General features: G+C 34.9%; 1 protein-coding gene across 2 annotated transcripts in view; it reads left to right on the top strand.

Annotated features, from left to right (window-relative positions):
- The window catches only part of STYX (serine/threonine/tyrosine interacting protein), a 46,255-nt gene that overhangs the window by 21,386 nt on the left and 4,691 nt on the right, over positions 1 to 20,178 (top strand). The window contains exons 3-10 of one of the 2 annotated variants that reach the window (XM_037155646.2): positions 1,416 to 1,469; positions 5,331 to 5,428; positions 8,771 to 8,831; positions 9,212 to 9,248; positions 9,673 to 9,712; positions 9,805 to 9,855; positions 12,517 to 12,589; positions 18,943 to 19,036. In XM_037155646.2, the coding sequence (XP_037011541.2) occupies positions 1,416 to 1,469; positions 5,331 to 5,428; positions 8,771 to 8,831; positions 9,212 to 9,248; positions 9,673 to 9,712; positions 9,805 to 9,855; positions 12,517 to 12,589; positions 18,943 to 19,036 (508 nt within the window). The remainder of the gene's footprint in view (positions 1 to 1,415; positions 1,470 to 5,330; positions 5,429 to 8,770; positions 8,832 to 9,211; positions 9,249 to 9,672; positions 9,713 to 9,804; positions 9,856 to 12,516; positions 12,590 to 18,942; positions 19,037 to 20,178) is intronic. The other variant, XM_037155647.2, reaches the window with a different exon arrangement.

Raw genomic sequence — 20,178 nt, 5'->3', positions numbered from 1 at the left:
TATCATTAAATAACTTAATCTAATTTCTCCACAAAGGAGATTAGACTCCTTTGTGGCTTATCTGTTGGCTCATGATCTGTTGGTTCATTACTATTTTTAAATAATATATTTAAAGTTAATTGTGGATCTTAAAAGATGAGAAATGAATTGTTGCCCTTTTTTTATTAACCATGGACATAGTAATATGTGTACATGTTTAGTGAGTCACTTTGTTTTTCTGCATCTGAAAAATTAGATTCAGTATTTATAGTCGTTTTGAAGGCAGTTGGCTCTGCATTTGTCTGGTTTAGATAAGTTCAGGAGAGTTGATTGTGTATACAAAGCTGTTAATTGGGCTGCATCATACCTTAAATACTGTATAATGTATTATATTACTGATTTCCAATCAACTTTCATAAGTAACTCCTCCAGAAGACTGAGTTGAATACTCCCAGTGTGGAATGAATTAAGTTATGGCTAATTCTCATAATTCTTCTTTTGCATTTCTCAGTATTCATAGTCAGTTCTGCTGGACCTAGGGTCAAGCAATGTCTTCTGCTCCTGGGGATCCTTGACTTCTAAAAATCTGTTTATTTTATTTTTTAGTGAAAATTTATTTTAAAAAATATGTAAGTACCTATGAGGCATTTTACTCGGTGCTGTGGGGAATGCAAAGATGAGTAAAATGTTATTTCTGCCCATAAGAAGCTGGTAGGAGAAACCAGACCTATACCCAAATATGATATCCTATACTCTACCCTATGGTAGCACCTTGGGTATGATAGAGCCCAGCTGAAAGCTTGCTGTGTTGAATTCACATAGACTAAATTTCAGTTTAACATAAAGAAGGTACTTATTTAAATTGTTGAAACTGTCAGTAAGCAAACATTTGATGTTGGTCTTTATTTTTAACTTTGCTATACTTTTCTTGTATTATTAACTATTGATAACAGTTTAATCTTGTTGTATTTTGTGCTGCTTTTGACTTGGCTGAATTAGGCTTTGTGTCATTCCAAAGGGAAGATTTTCTTTATGCCTATTTCTAGATTATAGCAGAGAAGAGAAGTAAAATTAGAGATGTTTTATTAATGTAAAAGATAAAAATACAATGTACTAATTCTACCCAAACTGCTTATAAAAGCACTGTTGTCAGTAAAACTGGGGGTTGGGAGCCCTATAGAAGTTTGGATATCTGGAATATATTATTCAGAACCGCATTCGAACTTCTGATGTCTCATTTGATATATAAAGCATATCTGCATTTCTCTTCCCAATCATTTCTTTGCTCAAGGTAGTTAGGAAATGTTCCCTAAACAAGAAGCTTTTTAGAAAATTATTATAACAACTATGTAAACACCCCACAAATCTACTTTTATGGTACATATTTTATATAGATTTAAATTGCTGATGGTAAATATCTCATTTTTTTTTTCTAGGAAATTTTACCTGGATTGTTTTTAGGTCCATATTCTTCTGCTATGAAAAGCAAGGTATGAACTTTAGGTTTATCAAGAGACTTTATTACCAAATCTTTTGGAGTAATTTATTTTTTAATGAGTTTTATTTCAGAAAGGGTTCACAGATAATCTCATGTTAACAGTAACTTTCACTCTGGAGTTACCTGCCTCTTTCTAAGTATTACTGGGCCAGTGATTCTCAACTGTTTCACCACAAATCACAGCTGAGTTTTTACATTTTACTTTTCTCATGAAATTCATGTATTCAAAAGACTTACCGAAGAATGGACCTTTATTTAATGATTTATTTTTCTTCTAAAAATATAAAGCCCCAAATAAGGATTTTTAATTAAGGAAACTTTCCTTATCAAGGGTAAGTGTGTATGTTGCTGTCTGTGTTTGCATGCACATACTCACACTCATTTGGATGGAAGTGACTCCAGTCTTATTTTTGTTTTTCAGAGTTTAGAGGTCTAGATGCTCCAGGTTATAAAGTATTGCACCATGTCAAAATATCTTATCTAGTCAAACTGGAATTGATTTCTTCAGTTACACAGTTAAGAGGACAGATCTCATTTTAATATATGTAGCAATGTTGTTACTACTACCTACAGGGTTCAGCCCTATGAATTATAACAACCCTACTAATTCTCTTTGAAATAGAAGGTGAAACATTGCATCACAAATACTATCCCCCTAACTCTGCCTATTTAGAAGTCAGTATTATGTATATCTACCTACAGTGGGTTTTGTTAAAACAGTAGAATTTTAAAGTTTCTTGATGTGGTGTGATGTGTTTGTGAGTTTGGGGTGACTGGAGCTTTTTAGAGTCATTCCTTTTGAAAGTGGAAGGCTTTTTGACAGGTGAGGCATCCTACTCATTTTGGTGGCTTGGAAAGGATAAGGTAGGTAACCATAGGACTTACATGTGACTTTGTAAAATACAAACAGAAAATTATTGCCCAAATAATACAGTGTTCACAAAATGCTGGCCTTCAAGATGGCTTTAGATTATATTATTTGCTTTTTGTATTCCCATTATACCATCTGTCATATTAAAATAATATGTATTTGTATACAGATCTCCTCAAAGTCTTTTCCTGTAAATGTCACCAGGATCTTATTAGACAGAGGAAAAGTTTATGTGACAGAATTTTATTATTTCTTACCCTGAGTCATCCATACTTCTTTTCATGCCATCATTCCAAAAATATGTAACAACAACAACAAAACAAAAAATTATAATGGACCCTGGCTAGGTGGTTCAACTGGTTGGAGCATCATCCTGTACACCAAAAGGTTTCAAGTTTGATCCCTGGTCAGGGCACATACCTAGGTTGAGGGTTTAATGTCTGGTGGGATTTAATTCCCAGTATGGGATGCAACCAATTGATGCCTATCTCTCTGTCTGTCTGTCTGTCTGTCTCTCTCTCTCTCTCTTTCTCTTCCTTCCTCTCCCTTCTTCTCTCTCTATAATCACAAAACATATCCTTGGATGAGGATTAAAAAATAAAATTATAATGGAGACAAAGAAATGTTAGGGAGTAAACTCCTTTTCTAAGACTCACTTCAGCCTATCCTTTATTACATTTGAATACACTGTCAATGAAAAAGACAAATTAAGGCTCTTTGTGATAACTAGTAAACTATTTTTTGGTAAAACTTTTCTATTGCTTTAGGTATGATAAGATCATAATTTGTTCTATGTAATTGAATCTTTTGAGTAGTAAAAAATATTCTTTGCTATATTGCATGTGGGTTCTACTTTGATAAGGTTTGCTTTTACTTATTAATGGTATGAGGGGCTTTCAAATTGTTGTCCATAATTATGTATATTGTCTTGTAGTTCCTCATATTAATTGATATGAAAATTTCTTCATATATCATAGATCAAATATAAATAAAGGAATGGGCATTGAATTCATTTTGGAGTTTGATAAATGTGAATATGGAACATTAATTATTAATCCTATCAAATGCTTAACCTCCCTTCCCCTACTCAGGATACACTTAGGAAATATAAAGGTAATTTAACCCTGACCTCTGCTAGATTGGAAATTCGAAACCATATTTTCCTGATCATCTCAGGCTGCTATAACAAAATAATAGATACCCATAATAAAAGACCGGATTGCTTCAACAACAGACATTTATTTCTCACAGTCCCGGAGCTAGGAAGCCTGAGATCAGGGTGCCAACAAAATTAGGTTTTGGTGAGTTCCCTCTTTCTGGCTTGCCAAAGGCTGCCTTCTTGCTGTGTATGTTCATGTGACAGAGGAAACTCGGTCTCTTCGTTTTATAAGATCACTAATTCAATCATGGGGACTTCACTCACCTTCATGACCTCATCTAAGCCAGTTACCTTGAGAGGTGTCTAAGTACTTCCCAAAAGACCCACACTTCCTAAAATCATCACCATGGAAGGTAAGGCTTCAACATATGAATTTTAGGGGAAATAAACATTCAAACCATAACAAATATAAATTATCCTTTGACTTTTCTGATGAATTATTAGTATTACTGTTCAGGACTATTTAATGTAGAAAGTGGGAATTAAATATATAGGATAATAAGATGAAAGAATAGAAAACTTGCCCTGGCTGGTGTAGCTAAGTGGATTGAGTGCGGCCCTGTGAACCAGAGAATCGAGGTTCGATTCCCAGTCATGGCACATGCCTGGATTGCAGGCCGGTTCCCACCAGGGGACACACGAGAGGCAACCATATATTGATATTATTCTTTCTCCCTCTCTCCTTCCCTTCCACTCTAAAGATAAATAAATAAAATCTTTTAAAAAAAGTATAGAAAACTCAAGATTATCAATTCTGATTCATTATGCCAGCGTGAATTGTTCATTCATTTATTGAACAATTACTATATTCCAGGCACTGTTACATATACTTAATATGAATCAGTGAACAAAGTCCTTGTTCTCATGAAATTTACATTTTGATATTAATATCAAATATTTATATTCAAATCAATTAATATCAAATATTAATATCAAATAATATCGATTATTTGATATTAAAATAACATGTCATCTATAAATTCACTGAAACCTATAACTTGCAAATAAAAATTTGATATTTTCTAGAGTTGTCATGTTAAATTGCTGTATAATTCAAGCCAAAAAAGCACCACAGTATATAAGAAGATATCATTTGGAGTTGCCTTTTTTAACTTCAGTAGAATTTTAAAATCCTGAAAGGTTTAATTAGATTCTGTGAATTGTATGAATTAATTCTGCCTTATAATAGAAAAAGTGTCCTGGGAGAAGCCGGAAGTAACCTAGAGGTTTGGGCTCTGGTATGGCGATTATTAACTAGGTCATTGGTGTTGAACAGCTGTTTGTCTTAGTCCCCTTTAGAGAAAAAAGAGGATAGTCAATATATGTAATTACTACTTACTAAACACTCTACATGTGCTAAAGGCACTATGCCAAACACCTTATATATTTATCACATATACTTCTTAACAACCACTCAGTGAATAGGTAGTGTTTTCCCCACTGCACATGAGGAAACTGAGCCACAGAGCTCAGGTCATGAGCAGAGCTGGGGTATAAAGCTCAGGCTCTCCTAACTCCATGCCTTTAACCACTATATAGTATTTATTGTTTACCAAATAAATTATCTTTAAACTCCCGTCAGTCTCTAAAATTATAGATGCAACCTTTTGAGAGGACACTTAATATATTAATCTTGAATCATTGAAATTTCTTGTTGATTACTTCAGGTATATTATTTTAAGTTAGCTTTAATCTCCTTTATTTAAAGCTCAGATATGGCTGTATTAATTCTAATGCTGAATTGTATATTTTCAATATCTGTTACAATAAGATGATGTTTTGTATTTTAAACTGTTTCTCTCCCTTGCCTCTTTTTTTTATAGCTATCTATACTACAGAAACATGGAATAACCCATATAATATGCATAAGACAAAATATTGAAGCAAACTTTATTAAACCAAACTTTGAACAATTATTTAGGTAAGAATTATTGCTACAATTTATTAAAATGTTATGTACAGCAAAAATAAATTTTTCTTAAAATATTTTAAATAAGTAATTCATACACATAATACAGAATTCTAAAGGTTTAAAAGAATGTATACCAAAAGGTAGGTTTCCCTATTCCTATCCTCTAGATACTCAAGTCTCCTCGTAAAGGCATTCAATTGTTAATTATTTTTGAGTATCCTTCCAGAGTAATGTTACATATATAAGCATATTTCCTACAAATAAACATTTGCTTTTTACACTTATTTTTTTGGAGGTAGCTTTATGTTGTTACTTAAAGATGCATTATTTTTTTAAGTTGCACAGTAATCCATTGTATGACTACAATAAAATTTATTCAACCATTCTCCTATCACTGGATATTTAGATTGTTTCCAGACTTGCTAATATAGCATATAGTGAGCATCCCTGTACATGTCATTTAATTCATATGTGAAAATATCAGTAGGATGAATTTGTAGAAGTGGAATTGCTAGATGTGGGTATTTAAAATTTTAATAGATGCTGTAAATTGCCCTCCAATGAGTTGGATTAATCTACATTTCCACTGTGGGGTGTATGAGAATGACTGTTTTTGGTATCTCTCCTAGGCAGAATTATAAAACATGAAAGATTCTTCCAAATCTCCTGGACTAAAAAATGATATTTAATGTAATTTTAATTTGCCTTTCTCATTTATCTTGCAATGAATGCTGTTGAACATGTAATGATTTTTAATGTTCTCTATTTTAACTTTACATTTAAAATTAAGAGTATGGTACACATGGTACAAAAAGCTATGTAATGAAAATAAGTCTCTTTCCTCCTCTAAACCTGGACACTCAGCTTCTCTCCTGAGAAGCAGCTACTATTAAAATTCTTCCCTGAATGTCATGCTAGAGATATTTAATGTCTGTATAAAAGCATGTATGTTAAAAATATTTTAATGCTCCTTGGCTGGTGTGGCTCAGAGGATTGAGTGCTGGCCAAAAGGTTGTGTGAAACAAAGGGTTGTAGTTTCGATTTCTGGTCAGGGCACATGCCTGGGTTGCAGGACAGGTATGGCCCCCCAGCAGGGGGCGTGCAGAGGCAACCACACAGTGATGTTTCTCTCCTTCTCTCCTTCCCCTCTGTGTAAAAGTAAATAAATTAAATATTTTAAAAATATATTTTAATGCTTTGCTTTATTGTTTGTAAAAATGAAAGCAACTTGAATGTCCATCGGTTCAAGACACTGTAAAGTACAGGGTCCGGCAGAAATAATGCCTCCTCAATTGTGGTTGGTAGGGTAATAATATGGTGATAATAATTTATAGTTTTAATTTGAACATTTCACCTAAAATGTCACATGGTGTGCTTGAATATGATATTGTTATGTTATAAAATTACATGTTTATGATTTTGCAATTGATTTTGTAGTAAACAATGGGTATTTGTGTCTGACCCTGTATATTGTGTGAACATACAATAGAATATTGTAACCATGAAAAAGAATGAAATATTTCTGTCTATATTGATATGGAATAACTTCTAAGATTTATTAAAAGTAAAATCAGTCTTGGCTGGGTGATTTAGTTGAGGGGAGCATTGTCCCCTGTACCAAAAGGTTGCACGTTTGATTTCCAGTCAGGTTTGATACCTAGGTTGCTGGTTCAATCCTTGCTATGGGCGTGATCAATGTTTTCTTTCACATTGATGTTTCTCTGTCACACATTCTTTCTAAAATCAATTAAGCATATCCTTGGGTGAGTACTGAAAGAAAGAAAAATCAAGGTGCAGAACCATGTATACTCTCACTGTATTTAAAAATATATACAAAGCATTAGACATATATATTCTTGTATATGTATAGAAAATTTCTGGATTAGCAGACAGAAACTTGACAGTCACTGCTTCTGAAAAGGAAAGTTCAGGGTCTAGGATAGTATAGGGACCTCTTTTTCATTGCAGATACTGTTTTATAGTTTAGAACTTTTGGCCATGTGCAAATATTTCTTAGTTAATAAAAACTAGTTTTAAAAGTTGAATGTCTATATTTTAAAATAAAATAGATTGCTTTTTTCCTAATTGTAAAAGAAATGCTTGTCCTTTATGCATACTTTGGAAAGACCAGAATGATACCAGAGCAGAAAAATATTAAAATAAAAACATTCATAATTCCACAACCCAGAAGATATTCTTTAGCTAACATTTTGGTGTATTTCCTTCTAATTACTTCTCTATTGTATATGTATATTAGGTATACATGCATATAGACCGACGTACATTATTGAAAATGAAAATATTTTATTTAAAAATGGCATACTCTACATTTGATTTTAGTACCCTGAGCAGGTTCTTTATCCCTAATGAAGAACCCTTTCTCCTTAGATTTAGAGTACTTATAGCTTGATAGGTCTACCAGTAGTTTCTGACATTCAAAATGACATGCAGTAAAATATTTTAGTTTGACTCTGAATTAACTTTTCCCCCACCCCTGAAGCAGTGTTTTATATAACAGGTCTACCCAATCACATACTATCGTTGTTAGAATCTTTATGGTTTTTACATTGGATTATCCTTGGATGCTGAGCTTCGGCTTCTGTCTGATAAGGCCAGAATGATCATTAAAGAATTGTAATTTAAAAAATTTTTTGGCTTTAAAAATTAATTTCATAACATATATAGTTGTGTTAATAAACAGGTTGTCATGAATAAGCTAGAATATGGAACTTTTTCACAAAAGAAGCCTAGCATATTAATAATGTCTTATGTTTAATGTTTTCCAAAGTGTAAAATTCTAGGATAGGTGGTCTCTTGACTTTTTTACCCTACTCAAGGTTGTTAGTTCAATCAGTGAATGTTTGACTTACGACTCCATCAGACTGCTTTTCTGTTTTTATTAGCTCCTTCTCTTTCAGACTTCAGGCTTCTTCTGAATTGTCCTTTATAGGGTTATAGGGAGGGTGGATCACAGGACCATTCAGAGAGGAATCTTCTATTCTAGTCCTAGGGAAGTGCTAGAAATAGAAGAATAACAATAATGAACACAGGCACTTTTTGTCTTTATTTTCTATGTCCACTCTGATTTGGACAAAGGTCTCTTCCTGCTTGTGATTTTCCTATATTAACCAGATAGATTTATTATACTAAAATATCAGAGAAATGTTAATGTTATTTAAGGCTTTAAATTCTATGTTTCAATCAATACAAAATCTGCGGTTCAGTTCTTGGGAATATAACACTTTGAAGGTTGTTTTGCATTTTTTTATGGTTGCCTAAGTTTTTAAAGTATTTTAATACATAAAGAGTTTTACCTGAAAGTGTGCTTATCACGAAATGTTCTATTTTCAGATATTTAGTTTTGGATATTGCAGATAATCCAGTTGAAAATATAATACGTTTTTTCCCCATGGTAGGTATCAGTATTTTAATGTCATTTAAAATTTATTTATGGCTTGACTGCTTAATTGTGGTTCTAAAACTTTTACTTTGTTATGACTGAAAATTGTGGGATTATGTAGTTTTTAAAAAATTATTATTTTTAAAACCTTTTTATCTCCAAAAATTTGAGGAATCACACTTAGAATGTATTGAACTCAAATTAAATTTTAGTTCCTATATAATGTTTAAAACCTGAAATAGTTGTATTTGTAGCATTTTGAAAATTCTTGAATATAATTTTTATTCATATATTTTAACAGGAAATTATTTTCAGTATATTTTGTTTCACTATATGTACTTTATGTTTGTTAACCCATGTGTTTTATTATAACACATTGTCTCTGCCTTCAGACTAAAGAATTTATTGATGGGAGCTTACAAGCTGGAGGTAAATAATATTACTTAGCTAATGTTTATTTTTAGGAGATTATTTTATTTAATTTATTAGTTAGTATTCACTTTAAATTCAGGATATAGACATTGTAATTATAATTATATATAATGGACTATTCCCAAGTTTGTGTTTTCTTGACTTCTTGTTTAGTTTGGTTAGTCTTTCTCAAATATCCCTACAGAATGATTTTCAAATTCTGGCTCAACTTTAAATTCCTTTATCCTAAAAGCCTATTGTATTCTTTACACAGTTAGTGTAAATAAATTGTAATGATTTGAATATTAATTAATATCCAAGTGTTATATATAAAATGTTTAAGAAAAGATTTATTTTGATATAGTGTGGTACATGGTGTCGATATATTTTAGCTGTTGAATCAGGTCTTTTTCTATCAGAAAAATTATTTCTTATTTTTCAGGAAAAGTTCTAGTCCATGGAAATGCAGGAATCTCCAGGAGGTATGAAGTTTAAGATAATCTTTTTTTTTTCTAGCATTTAATTAATGAGTTGTGTTTTCTGTTTTTTTCTAAATTATTTTCCCACTTTTCAGTGCTGCCTTTGTTATTGCATATATTATGGAAACATTTGGAATGAAGTACAGGTAAGAAAGTACTCTGAAACCTAGCCACAATTTAAATTCTTACTAAAATGGAGATGTTGGGAGCTTGAAGTTAATATTCTTTTGCTTTTGTTACCTAGTTATGTTTGAATAGGTAGGCCATTATACCTCATGTTTAGTCTCTTAACCTTTGTAGTTTATGTACTTTATCTACCTAGGCTAAATTTTTGGTTTTATGGAGCTGGTGCTGTTATTTTAAGAAGCCAAAGTAAGCCCTGGCTGGTGTAGCTCAGCATATTGAGCATGAGCCTGTGAAGTAAAGGGTCGCCAGTTTGATTCTCAGTCAGGGCACATGCCTGGGTTGCAGGTCAGGTCCCTGATAGGGGGGACACATGAGGCAACCACACACTGATGTTTCTCTCCCACTTTCTCCTTCCCTTCCCCTCTCTCTAAAAATAAATAAATAAAATATTTTTTAAAAAAAAAGAAGCCAAAGTAGTTACAGTTAAATAATCTGTGGAAAACTGCTTACTGCTAGGGAATTGGTTAATCTGAGTTTAAAAACTCCTAGAAACAGATGTTAGTATTTTCCTTGTTTAAGAGACCAATATATTTTTCTTTAATAGTAGTTGGATGAAAAATTACTTACAAATTGTTTTATCTCGTATTCATAATTTAGTATAGTCTTTCTTATCCAAAATTGTCTTTTCTAAGCATAAACAAAGATATAAAAGAGAGAGGAGGGGTCATGAGCTTTTCACCCCAAAATAAAACAAAACCCTGGCCAGTGTAGTGTATTTTTTTTCTTAGTGTGTCTTGTTGTATAAGTTAGAAATCTTGTAATCATTGACACCTCCCTTTTTTACTCCCCATCTCCCAAACTGATCTATTACCCAAATCCTGTCTGTTTTATGTCCTAAAATATATTGGATTGGCCAAAAAAGTTCATTTGTCTTTTCCATAAGATGGCTTTGTTAGCGTCTATTTGTCTTTATCCTCATTCGAAACAGTTTTATTAGATTGCATTGTGACAGCTATCATATCAGCATGAAATTTTTTAAAAATCTTATCAAAATTGCCTAGCTGGTGTAGCTCAGTGGATTGAGCACAGGCCTGCGAACCAAGGGATCGTGGTTTGATACCCAGTCAGGGCACATGCCTAGGTTGTGGGCCAGTTCCCAGCAGGGACTCACGAGAGGCAACCATACATTGAAGTTTCTTTCCCTCTCTCCTTTCATTCCCTCCCCCTCTAAAGATGAATAAATAAAATCTTTAAAGAAATTAAATTAAAAAAATAAAAACTTATTAAATTGGTGAATTTTTGTGTTACCATTTTAATATTAAAGATGGAAAAAATACACATTTTCAGCATATTATACTTTATTTTTCCAAGAAAGGTAAAAACACACACAAAGATTTGAGCAGTGTACGGAGAAGGTGCTGCGACTGTTTGAACATGTCACAAATGGTTTGTGAAGTTTCTTGGAATTATTGACATTTAGGCTAATATTGACATTTTGGCAAAATAATTTTTTTTGCTGTGGCGCCATCTTACATATTGGAAGATGTTTAGCAGCACCCTTGATCTCTATCCACTAGAAGCCAATAGTGGGAGATAGCCGACATGCTCAAAATATCCAAATCAATAGTTATTGGTGAAAATGAAAAATGTGTCTTTTATTTAACAGAAAAAAAACCCATATGAACTTTTTGGCCAACCCAATACCTGGAGTATCAGTATATCTTCCTCTGCATCATTTAATCCCCCTAATCCAAGCTCCAGTTATGTATTCCTTGGATTCTTCCATTAGGAACCTTCTCAGTGGTCTCCTGCATTCTTTGCTCCAGTCTGTTCCTTCTCCACACTGCAGTTGGAATGGTCTTTTCAAGATAAATCTGATGATTGCATAATCATCTTACCCAAAAAAGCTCTCAAAGGTTTCTGATCCTTAATAATTCTTAACATAACCAATAAATGGCATGCACTTATCAACCTCTCTGCCTTATACCAAGTTCTCCATTACTCTCTTCATTTGAGCTATGTTCAGCATTGGATCCACATGCCCGACACATAGTAAACATTCAATTGTTGTTTTTTTTTTTGTATCCTTTGTGCTGAAATTATAATGGAAAAGTTTGCTTAAAATTACTAGTTCTTAAAGGAATATTATTTGAATACAAATAATGTATTCAAACATTGTTTACAATGCTTTGTTTACTTAATTGAAAAAGATCAACAAGCATCGTGAGACTTTGTTTTATATATTCTCTTTCTTATTTGGTATCTTTCTGATTAATAATCAAAGTAACTCTCATTTATTGGGTCTCTGCTATGTTCTAGGTATTATTATAGAAATTTTTATTTCATTTAAGTCTCATAACAACACAAAGAAGTAGATACATTTCTCATTCAACCAATGGTAATATTTTGAGCATGTACTATACTATGTGACAGATGCTATACAAAGTGTTTTACGCTCATTATCTCCCATCTTCACAATAGCCCAACAAGATAGGAATTATAATCCCATTTTATTGTAATTTGTCTGGTCGTGTTGTCAGTTTTTCCACTACAACTCACTACCACTCTGGAGTATAAGCTGTATGAGTATGATTTCCTACTTTAGATAAATTTTTAGGTTTCTATTTTAGATGAATTCTGGAAAAATTAATTCATGAGCTAACAATTTTTTTTGTTTTCAGAGATGCATTTGCTTATGTTCAAGAAAGAAGATTTTGTATTAATCCTAATGCTGGATTTGTCCATCAACTTCAGGTAACTTTTTTCCTTTGTAAGGCAGTCAGAAAGTAGGATAAGTAAAATCTTATGTTTGTGGAATTTAGGTACAGAATTTAATTCATAAATACCTAAAAATTGTTGTAAACTGCTTTGATTCTTTTTTCAAGTTCACATTTCTATTAAAAGAATTTTTTAAATTAAATTTATTGGGGTGCCATTTAGGACCATATAGGTTTCAAGTGCACATTTCTGTGGTACATGATCTGCATGTTGCGTTGCATGCCCACCACCCACGGTCAAACCGTATTCTGTCACCACGTATGTGGCCCTCTTTGTCACCCACCTCTGGTAACCCCCATACTGACACCGTTGTCTGTGTCTCTGAGTTTCAGTTTTATATCCCACATGTGGCTTTTAGCTTTTTCTAATTGATTTTTTTTTCTCTTAGCATAACATTCTCAAGGTTCATGCATGTTGTTACAAATGGCAGTATTTCATCTTCTCTTAGGGCTAAGTTGTACTCCATTGTATACATGTACCACATCTTCTTTATCCAGCCTTCTATCAAAGCACCCTTTGGTTGTCTCCATGTCTCGGCCACCACGAATAATGCTGCAGTGAACACAGGGATGCGTATATCTTTGCAAGTTTGGGGGGTAGGTACCCAGGAGAGGGTTGCTGTGTTACATCGTTACTCTATACTTAATTTTTTCAGTACCCTCCAGACTGTTCCATAATGGCTGTACCAGTCTGCATTCCCACCAGCAGTCAGTGAAGGTTCCCATTTCTCCACAGTCACCCCAGCACTTCCCGTTACTTGTCTTGTTGATAATAGCCATTCTTAACAAGTGTGAGGTGGCATCTCATTTTGATTTACATTTTCCTCATAGCTACTGAAGTTGAACATGTCATGTTTTTATATGTCTGTTAGCCATTTTAGGTTTTCTTGGGAGAGGTGTCTATTCAGCTCCTCTGCTCATTTTTTTTAAAGATTTTATTTATTTATCTTTAGATGGGAAGGGAAAGAGAGAGGGAGAGAAACATCAATGTATGGTTGCCTCTATTGTGTCCCCTGCTGGGAACTGGCCTGCAACCCAGGCATGTGCCCTGACTGGGAATTGAACCGTGATCTTTTGGTTCACAGGCCCGCACTGAGTCCACTGAGCTACACCAGCTAGGGCTCCTCTGCTCATTTTTTAATTGGACTGCTTATTTGGTGTTATGTTGTTTGCAAATATCTCCCATTCAGCTGGTTGCCTTTTTGTTTTCTTGTTCGTTTTTTTTTTTTTTTTTTGCTATACAGAAGCATTTTAGTTTAATATAGTCTCATTCATTTATTTTTGTCTTTACTTCCCTTGCCTTTGGGGTCAAATTCATAAAATGTTCTCTGCAACCAAGGTCCATAAGTTAGTACCTGTTTTCTCTGTGTAATTTATTATTTCAGATCTTATTTTTAGGTCTTTGATCCAATTTGAATTCATTTTTGTACATGGGGACAAACTATAATCTAGTTTCATTCTTTTGCATGTGGCTTTCCAATTTCCCCAGCACCATTTATTAAATAGGCTTTCTTTTCTCCATTATGTGTTTTTGGCTCCTTCATCAAAAATTATTTGCCCATATATATGCAGTTTTATTTTTGGATTCTCAATTTTGTTCCTTTGGTCTGTGTGTCTGTTTTTCTGACAGTGCCATGCTGTTTTGATTATCTTAACTATGTAGTATAATTTGAAGGCTGATAGTGTGATATCCTCCAGCTTTGTTCTTTTTTTCTCAGAATCATTTTGACTATGAGGGGTCTTATGTGGTTTCATAAAACCTGCTGATTTTGTTTTCTTTTTTTTTAATATATTTTTTTATTTGCTATTACAGTTGTCCCATTTTCCCCATTTCATTCCCTTCTACCCTGCACACCCTTCCCAACCCATATTTTCTTCTTTAGTTCATGTCCATGTGTCATAAGTTCTTTAGTTTCTACATTTCCCATACTATTTTTGCCCTCCCCTGTCTATTTTCTGCCTACCATCTATATTACTTATTCTCTGTACTTTTTCCCCCTCTCTGTCCCTCCCACTCACTCCCCTGTCACTAACCCTCCATTTGATCTCCATTCTGTGGTTCCATTCCTGTTCTAGTTGTTTGCTTAGTTTGCTTCTGTTTTAGTGTGGTTGTTAATAACTGTGAGTTTGCTGGCCTTTCACTGTTCATATTTTTTATCTTCTTTTTCTTAGATAAGTCCCTTTAACATTTCATATAATAAGGGCTTGGTGGTGATGAACTCCTTGAATTTGACCTTATCTGAGAAGCAGTTTATTTTCATTCTAAATGAAAGCTTTGCTGGATAGAACAATCTTGGATGTAGGTCCTTGCCTTTCATGACTTGAAATACTTCTTTCCAGCCCCCTTCTTGCTTATAAGGTTTCTTTTGAAAAATCAGCTGACATTCTGATGGGAACTTTTTTGTAGGTGACTGTCTCTTTTCCTCTTGCTGTTTCTAGGATTCTTTCCTTATCTTTAATCTTGATGTATCTTGTAATTATGATGTGTCTTGGTGTATGCTTCCTTGGGGTCAACTTCTTTGGGACTTTCTGAGCTTCCTGGACTTGCAAGTCTATTTCTTTTGCCAGATTGGGGAAGGTTTTCTGCATTATTTTTTCAGAGAGGTTTTTGATTTCTTGCTCTTCCTCTTCTTCTGGTATCCCTATGATTTGGATGTTGGAATGTTTAAAGTTGTCCCAGAGGTTCTTAAGCCTCTCCTTATTTTTTAAAATTCTTGTGTGTTTATTCTGTTCTGGTTGAGTGTTTTGGTTTTTTTTTTTTAAGATTTTATTTATTTAATTTTAGAGAAGTAGGGAAGGAGAAGGAGAGGGAGAGAAACATCGGTGTGTGAGAGAAACATCACTTGGTTGCCTCTCACATGCCCGCAACTGGGAACCTGGCCCACAATCCAGGCATGTGCCCTGACTGGGAATCAAACTGGCAACCTTTCTATTTGTGGCCAGCACACAATCCACTAAGCCACACCAGCTAGGGCTGAATGTTTTTTTTTTCCTTTTGTCCCGAATCATTGGTTTGATTTCCAGTTGTCTTCCCTTCACTGTTGGCTACCTGTATATGCTTCCTCATTTCATTTTGTATAGCCTCACTTCTTCATTTTGTGGCCTTACTCAGTCATTTCTGTGAGCATCTTGATGACCTGTGTTTTGAACTCTGCATTTTATAGGTAGGCTGTCTCCTCATCGTTTATTTCTTTTTCTGGAGATTTGGTCGTTCTTTCATTTGGGCCATACTTCTTTCTCTCGGTGCACTTGTTATGTTTTTTTTTTTTTAAAGATTTTATTTATTTATCTTTAGAGGGGATAGGAAGGAGAGAGGGAGAGAACTGGCCTGCAACCCAGGCATGTGCCCTGACTGGGAATCGAACCGTGGTTGCTTGGTTCCCAGGCCCGCGCTCAATCCACTGAGCCACACCAGCCAGGCCCACTTGTTATGTTTTAAGTGGGGAAGCCTTAGGTATTTGCCAGGGTGGGGCAACCCGCTTTACCACATTGTTGTGCTGTATGTGAGGGGAGGGGTCAGAGAGGGAACATTGCTACTTGCTAGGCTCTCAGCTGGCTTTTAGTCACTTCCCCCACTACCCACAAGTGAATTGGGCCCTTCTAGCGCTAATTCCCCAGGTGGGTGAGTTTGTGTACGTTTTAGGATCCTGTGAGCCCCTCCAATGCAGTCTTCTGTGAGACTGGGAGTTTCTCCCACCACCGCGATCTCCAGAGGTTTTGAGGTTTTGTTTCCCATGCTGGAACCCTGGGTTGTGCAGTTTGTCTTGCTCCCCAGTTGTTTCTCCTGGCTTATCCACACACAAATGTGGGACTACCCAGTCTAGCAGCCTCTGCCTTGCTGCATGTCCTCTCCACCCCAGCTTCCCATCTCCACTCCTCCTACCAGTCTGGATTAATGTTTCTTCTAAACCTTGGTTGTCAGACATTCATACAATTTGATTTTCTTGCAGTTCTGGGTTTTTTAAAAATTGGTTGTTTTCCTTCTTTCAGTTGTGCAAGGAAATTAATTATATCCTCCTATTCCTCCCTCTTGGCCAGAAACCTTGCAAAATATTTTTATATGTATGTTGTATGTATAAGAATTTTATATGACCACTTCTTACACATGGGCCTTTAGATTGTTTTTAGCCTTTCATCATTACAAACAATTTTGGAAAGAAAAGTAGATACATCTCTGTTTACGTTTGTGAGTATATCTGTAAGATTGTTACAAAACCCCACCAGTGCTATTATGAAACAGCTGTGGGGTTCAGTTGCCCACTGCCAAGAAGCATGACTCCTAATACAAGACTGGTGAAAAGGAAAGGGTTGTTTAAAGGTTATACAGATTTAGAATAATAGCAGATTTTTGCTGTTAAGACCCACTTTCTTTAAATCCACCCCAAAACACATAGTCCTTCCTCCCTTTGCCAAGCCAGGCCATTTCCAGAATACATCAGTCAGAGGTACTGTGTTTCAGAAAAGCAGAAGTCTGAAGATCAGTATTCCTGGTCACATTTCAGCTCCAAGCATCCTTCACAAATCTGGGTGGGTAGGCAAGTCCCTGCAGCTCCCTCAGCTCTGCTGTCATCTTCTCCAAGCAGGCCATCCTGGCTGTCTCCCTGACTCCCAGTGGACCTCCTCTCCTATCCTCAACTATGTGACTTCTATTCTTTCAGCCCACCCTCATTTAAATGCTGTGCCCGGCACTTCCCGTGTGACCTCATATCTGGGCCCTCCTGTGATGTGTCCACAATTTTTGCCAGTTGCCCCGAATCTTTTACCTTCTTTTGGCTGCCATCTTTAGTCAGAGCAAGAATTCCCAGTGACCCACACAGATATCCAGGGTGGGCATCTGTCCCCCGTTTCTCACACAGGCACTGTGTCAGCTCCCTCTGGCTGTGTCATGAGTCCCTGAGTGTTTCCACAGTTGGGCAAACAATTTGCTCTGGGTGGCAGCCCTGTTCCATTCAGGAAAACATGGCTATTAGCTGGCAGTTGTTATGTACTATATCCTAAACATGGTATTGTTCACTCCTGCCTTCCCCCAATCAAGGATTGTAGGGGATATGCTCTGCACCCTGTTAAAAGAACTGATCAAAGTGGAATTGCTGGGTTAGAGGGCATTTGAAATGTAATGCTGTCAAATTGACTCTAAAGAGATTGCCATAATATCATCTTAATACCACCAAGAAACAAGGAGGACCCGTTTGGCCATACCATGCTCAATACCACTAGTCAGAGTATTTTAACAAACTTTGGTTATTGTCATAATGGCCATAAAAGTAGCAACTCCTTATGGTTTGCCCATTTTCCATAGAGTTTGTAGGTCTTTCACTCATTGGTTTATAAGAGGTCTTTGCAAATTAAGGAAATCTGTCTTTAGCCAACTAATTTGAAATGTCTTTTTTTTTTAATTTATAGCAAATTCTCATCTATACTTGGGTGTATTTCTGGACTTTGTATTCTGTTCCCTTGATCCTGCTTATTTGTTGTACCTGTATTGATTTTAAACACTATAATATATAAACGTGTGTGGCATTTCTCAAGATTCTCACATTGTTCTTTCTAGAATTTTCTTGGCAGGTTCTTACATTTATATCTTAGAATTACGTGTACTTGAAGAAGTCCTATAGTTGTTTTTAATAATACTCTCTCTACATTAACAGTTCAGAAAGAAATGGCCTCTTTAAATTTTTATTCTTCCACTTTAAGAATATGTTTGAGTTATTCAGATCACCTCCATATTCACTGGTGTTTTATAGTTTTCTGTACAAAGTATTTGCATTTCTTATGAAACTTATTCCTAGGTATTTTTTTGTTCCCATTAGGAATAAAAATTTATTTTTCTAATACATTTTCTAATTGGTTATTCGTAGGAAAGCTGCTGGTTTTTATTAAGTTTTCTGTTGGCAACCTTATTATTAAACTCCTATTGATTCTAAAAAATTTTCTAATTGATTGTCTTAGCTTTCATCTCATCTTCAAATTATGTTTACTTTGCCACTTTTCTAATTTTCTTACTGCTTTCTCATTGAATTTTCATTTTGTCAGAACAATGATCAGTAATAATGGTGAAATACCATCCTTACTTTATCATAATGCCCCAACACATACTGACTAGTAGAGTTCAGTGTGTGATGCCCTAGTGCAAGCTTTTGGCCTGCCTTATAGTCTCAACAGTAAGTGTGAAATTATGAGGTAAGAATTTTAAGCCTGCATTTCTCTAACAACAATATGGTACCAGACTTTTCAATATAAACTAAGAATACCAATAATGTACACATCAACCACTGTTGTTTGGGTATCTAGGATTTTAAATGTATATTGAAATTAAGATTATTTTTGTAGGAATATGAAGCCATCTACCTAGCAAAATTAACAATACAGATGATGTCACCACTCCACATAGAAAGGTCGTTATCTGTTCATCCTGGTACCACAGGTAAGGATTTTTTCATTTTTGAGAAGGTCGTAGGGGGAAAGATGATAGTATGGAAGGCAGAAAAGAAGCCTATTTTGCTTGTTACAAGTTACACTGAACAATTTAAATTGTTTAGAAAACTTCGAATAGACTATTGAACTAAAACAAGATAATTTCACATTTCAATTTTATAATGAGTAAATGTGTATTCTCTGCTGTGTGCACACCACTACCAAGTTAATGGGTGTATGCTGGTTGGAAGATCAGATTTCTACTTGGTTTAGTTTTAAGTCTGTAAGTAGTATAACTGTGTTGCTACTTAGACTAAAATAGCAAGAGGAATCTGGAAAAGGGGTGATCTTTTTAAGAATAAATGGTGGTTAATAAATGAAAGTGTGTTTCAAGTGAGTGTGACTAATGTCAGCTAACCTCGGTTTTTCTCTTGCCATAGATATTTCCATCTTTCTCCCTTCCCTGTTTCAGAGCCCCCTCCCCCATTTTCAAAATTAATTATTTGAAACACAGTCACAAAGCCTTTTAACTTTTCCTTCTCCAAGGTCTTGTTTCCCTTGTTTGCTCTGTTCGTTTTACTCTGTTTGCGCACTCACAGAATTCATTTGTGGCTTTTCTCTCCCAAAGTTCATTTCATTCTTATCCGAACCAACCACCTTATACAATAGGAAGGACAGTGTACATACCTGCATTGTGTTGGGCTTAGAAATTGAGCGCTGGTGACCTGAACAAGTCCAGCAATGTATTGCACAGCCTGTGGTGATAATGTTGTATAGTCACCCCTCAGGTACAACTTTCTAGTTGTCATTAACTTTTTTCTTAATTATATTTATTGATTTTTAGACAGAGAAAAACATTATTTGTTGTTCTACTTATTTATGCATTCACTGGTTGATTTTTGTATGTGTCCTGACTCAGGATCAAACCCACAGTCTTGATATAACGGGGACAGTGCTCTAACCAACAGAGCTACCTGGCCAGCCAAGGCCATTAACTCTTCTTTCTCTTGCCACCTCCATCCGGTTCTCTCCAAATCTGCTAGGGACTGTTTCCTCAGTGCCTTTAAAATTCATTCCCTCTTTTATAGTACCCCTAGTCTCAGTTTAGTTCAGTCCCATTTTGGCCTCCTGTCCAAACTCTTTTTATTTAGT

The sequence above is a fragment of the Artibeus jamaicensis genome, unplaced genomic scaffold (genome assembly GCF_021234435.1).
Source record: "Artibeus jamaicensis isolate MK-2021 breed Jamaican fruit bat unplaced genomic scaffold, CSHL_Jam_final contig_548, whole genome shotgun sequence".
Taxonomy (NCBI): Eukaryota; Metazoa; Chordata; class Mammalia; order Chiroptera; family Phyllostomidae; genus Artibeus; species Artibeus jamaicensis.
The sequence above is the reverse complement of the archived record's forward strand: the minus strand, read 5'-3'. Positions and strand labels throughout refer to the sequence as shown.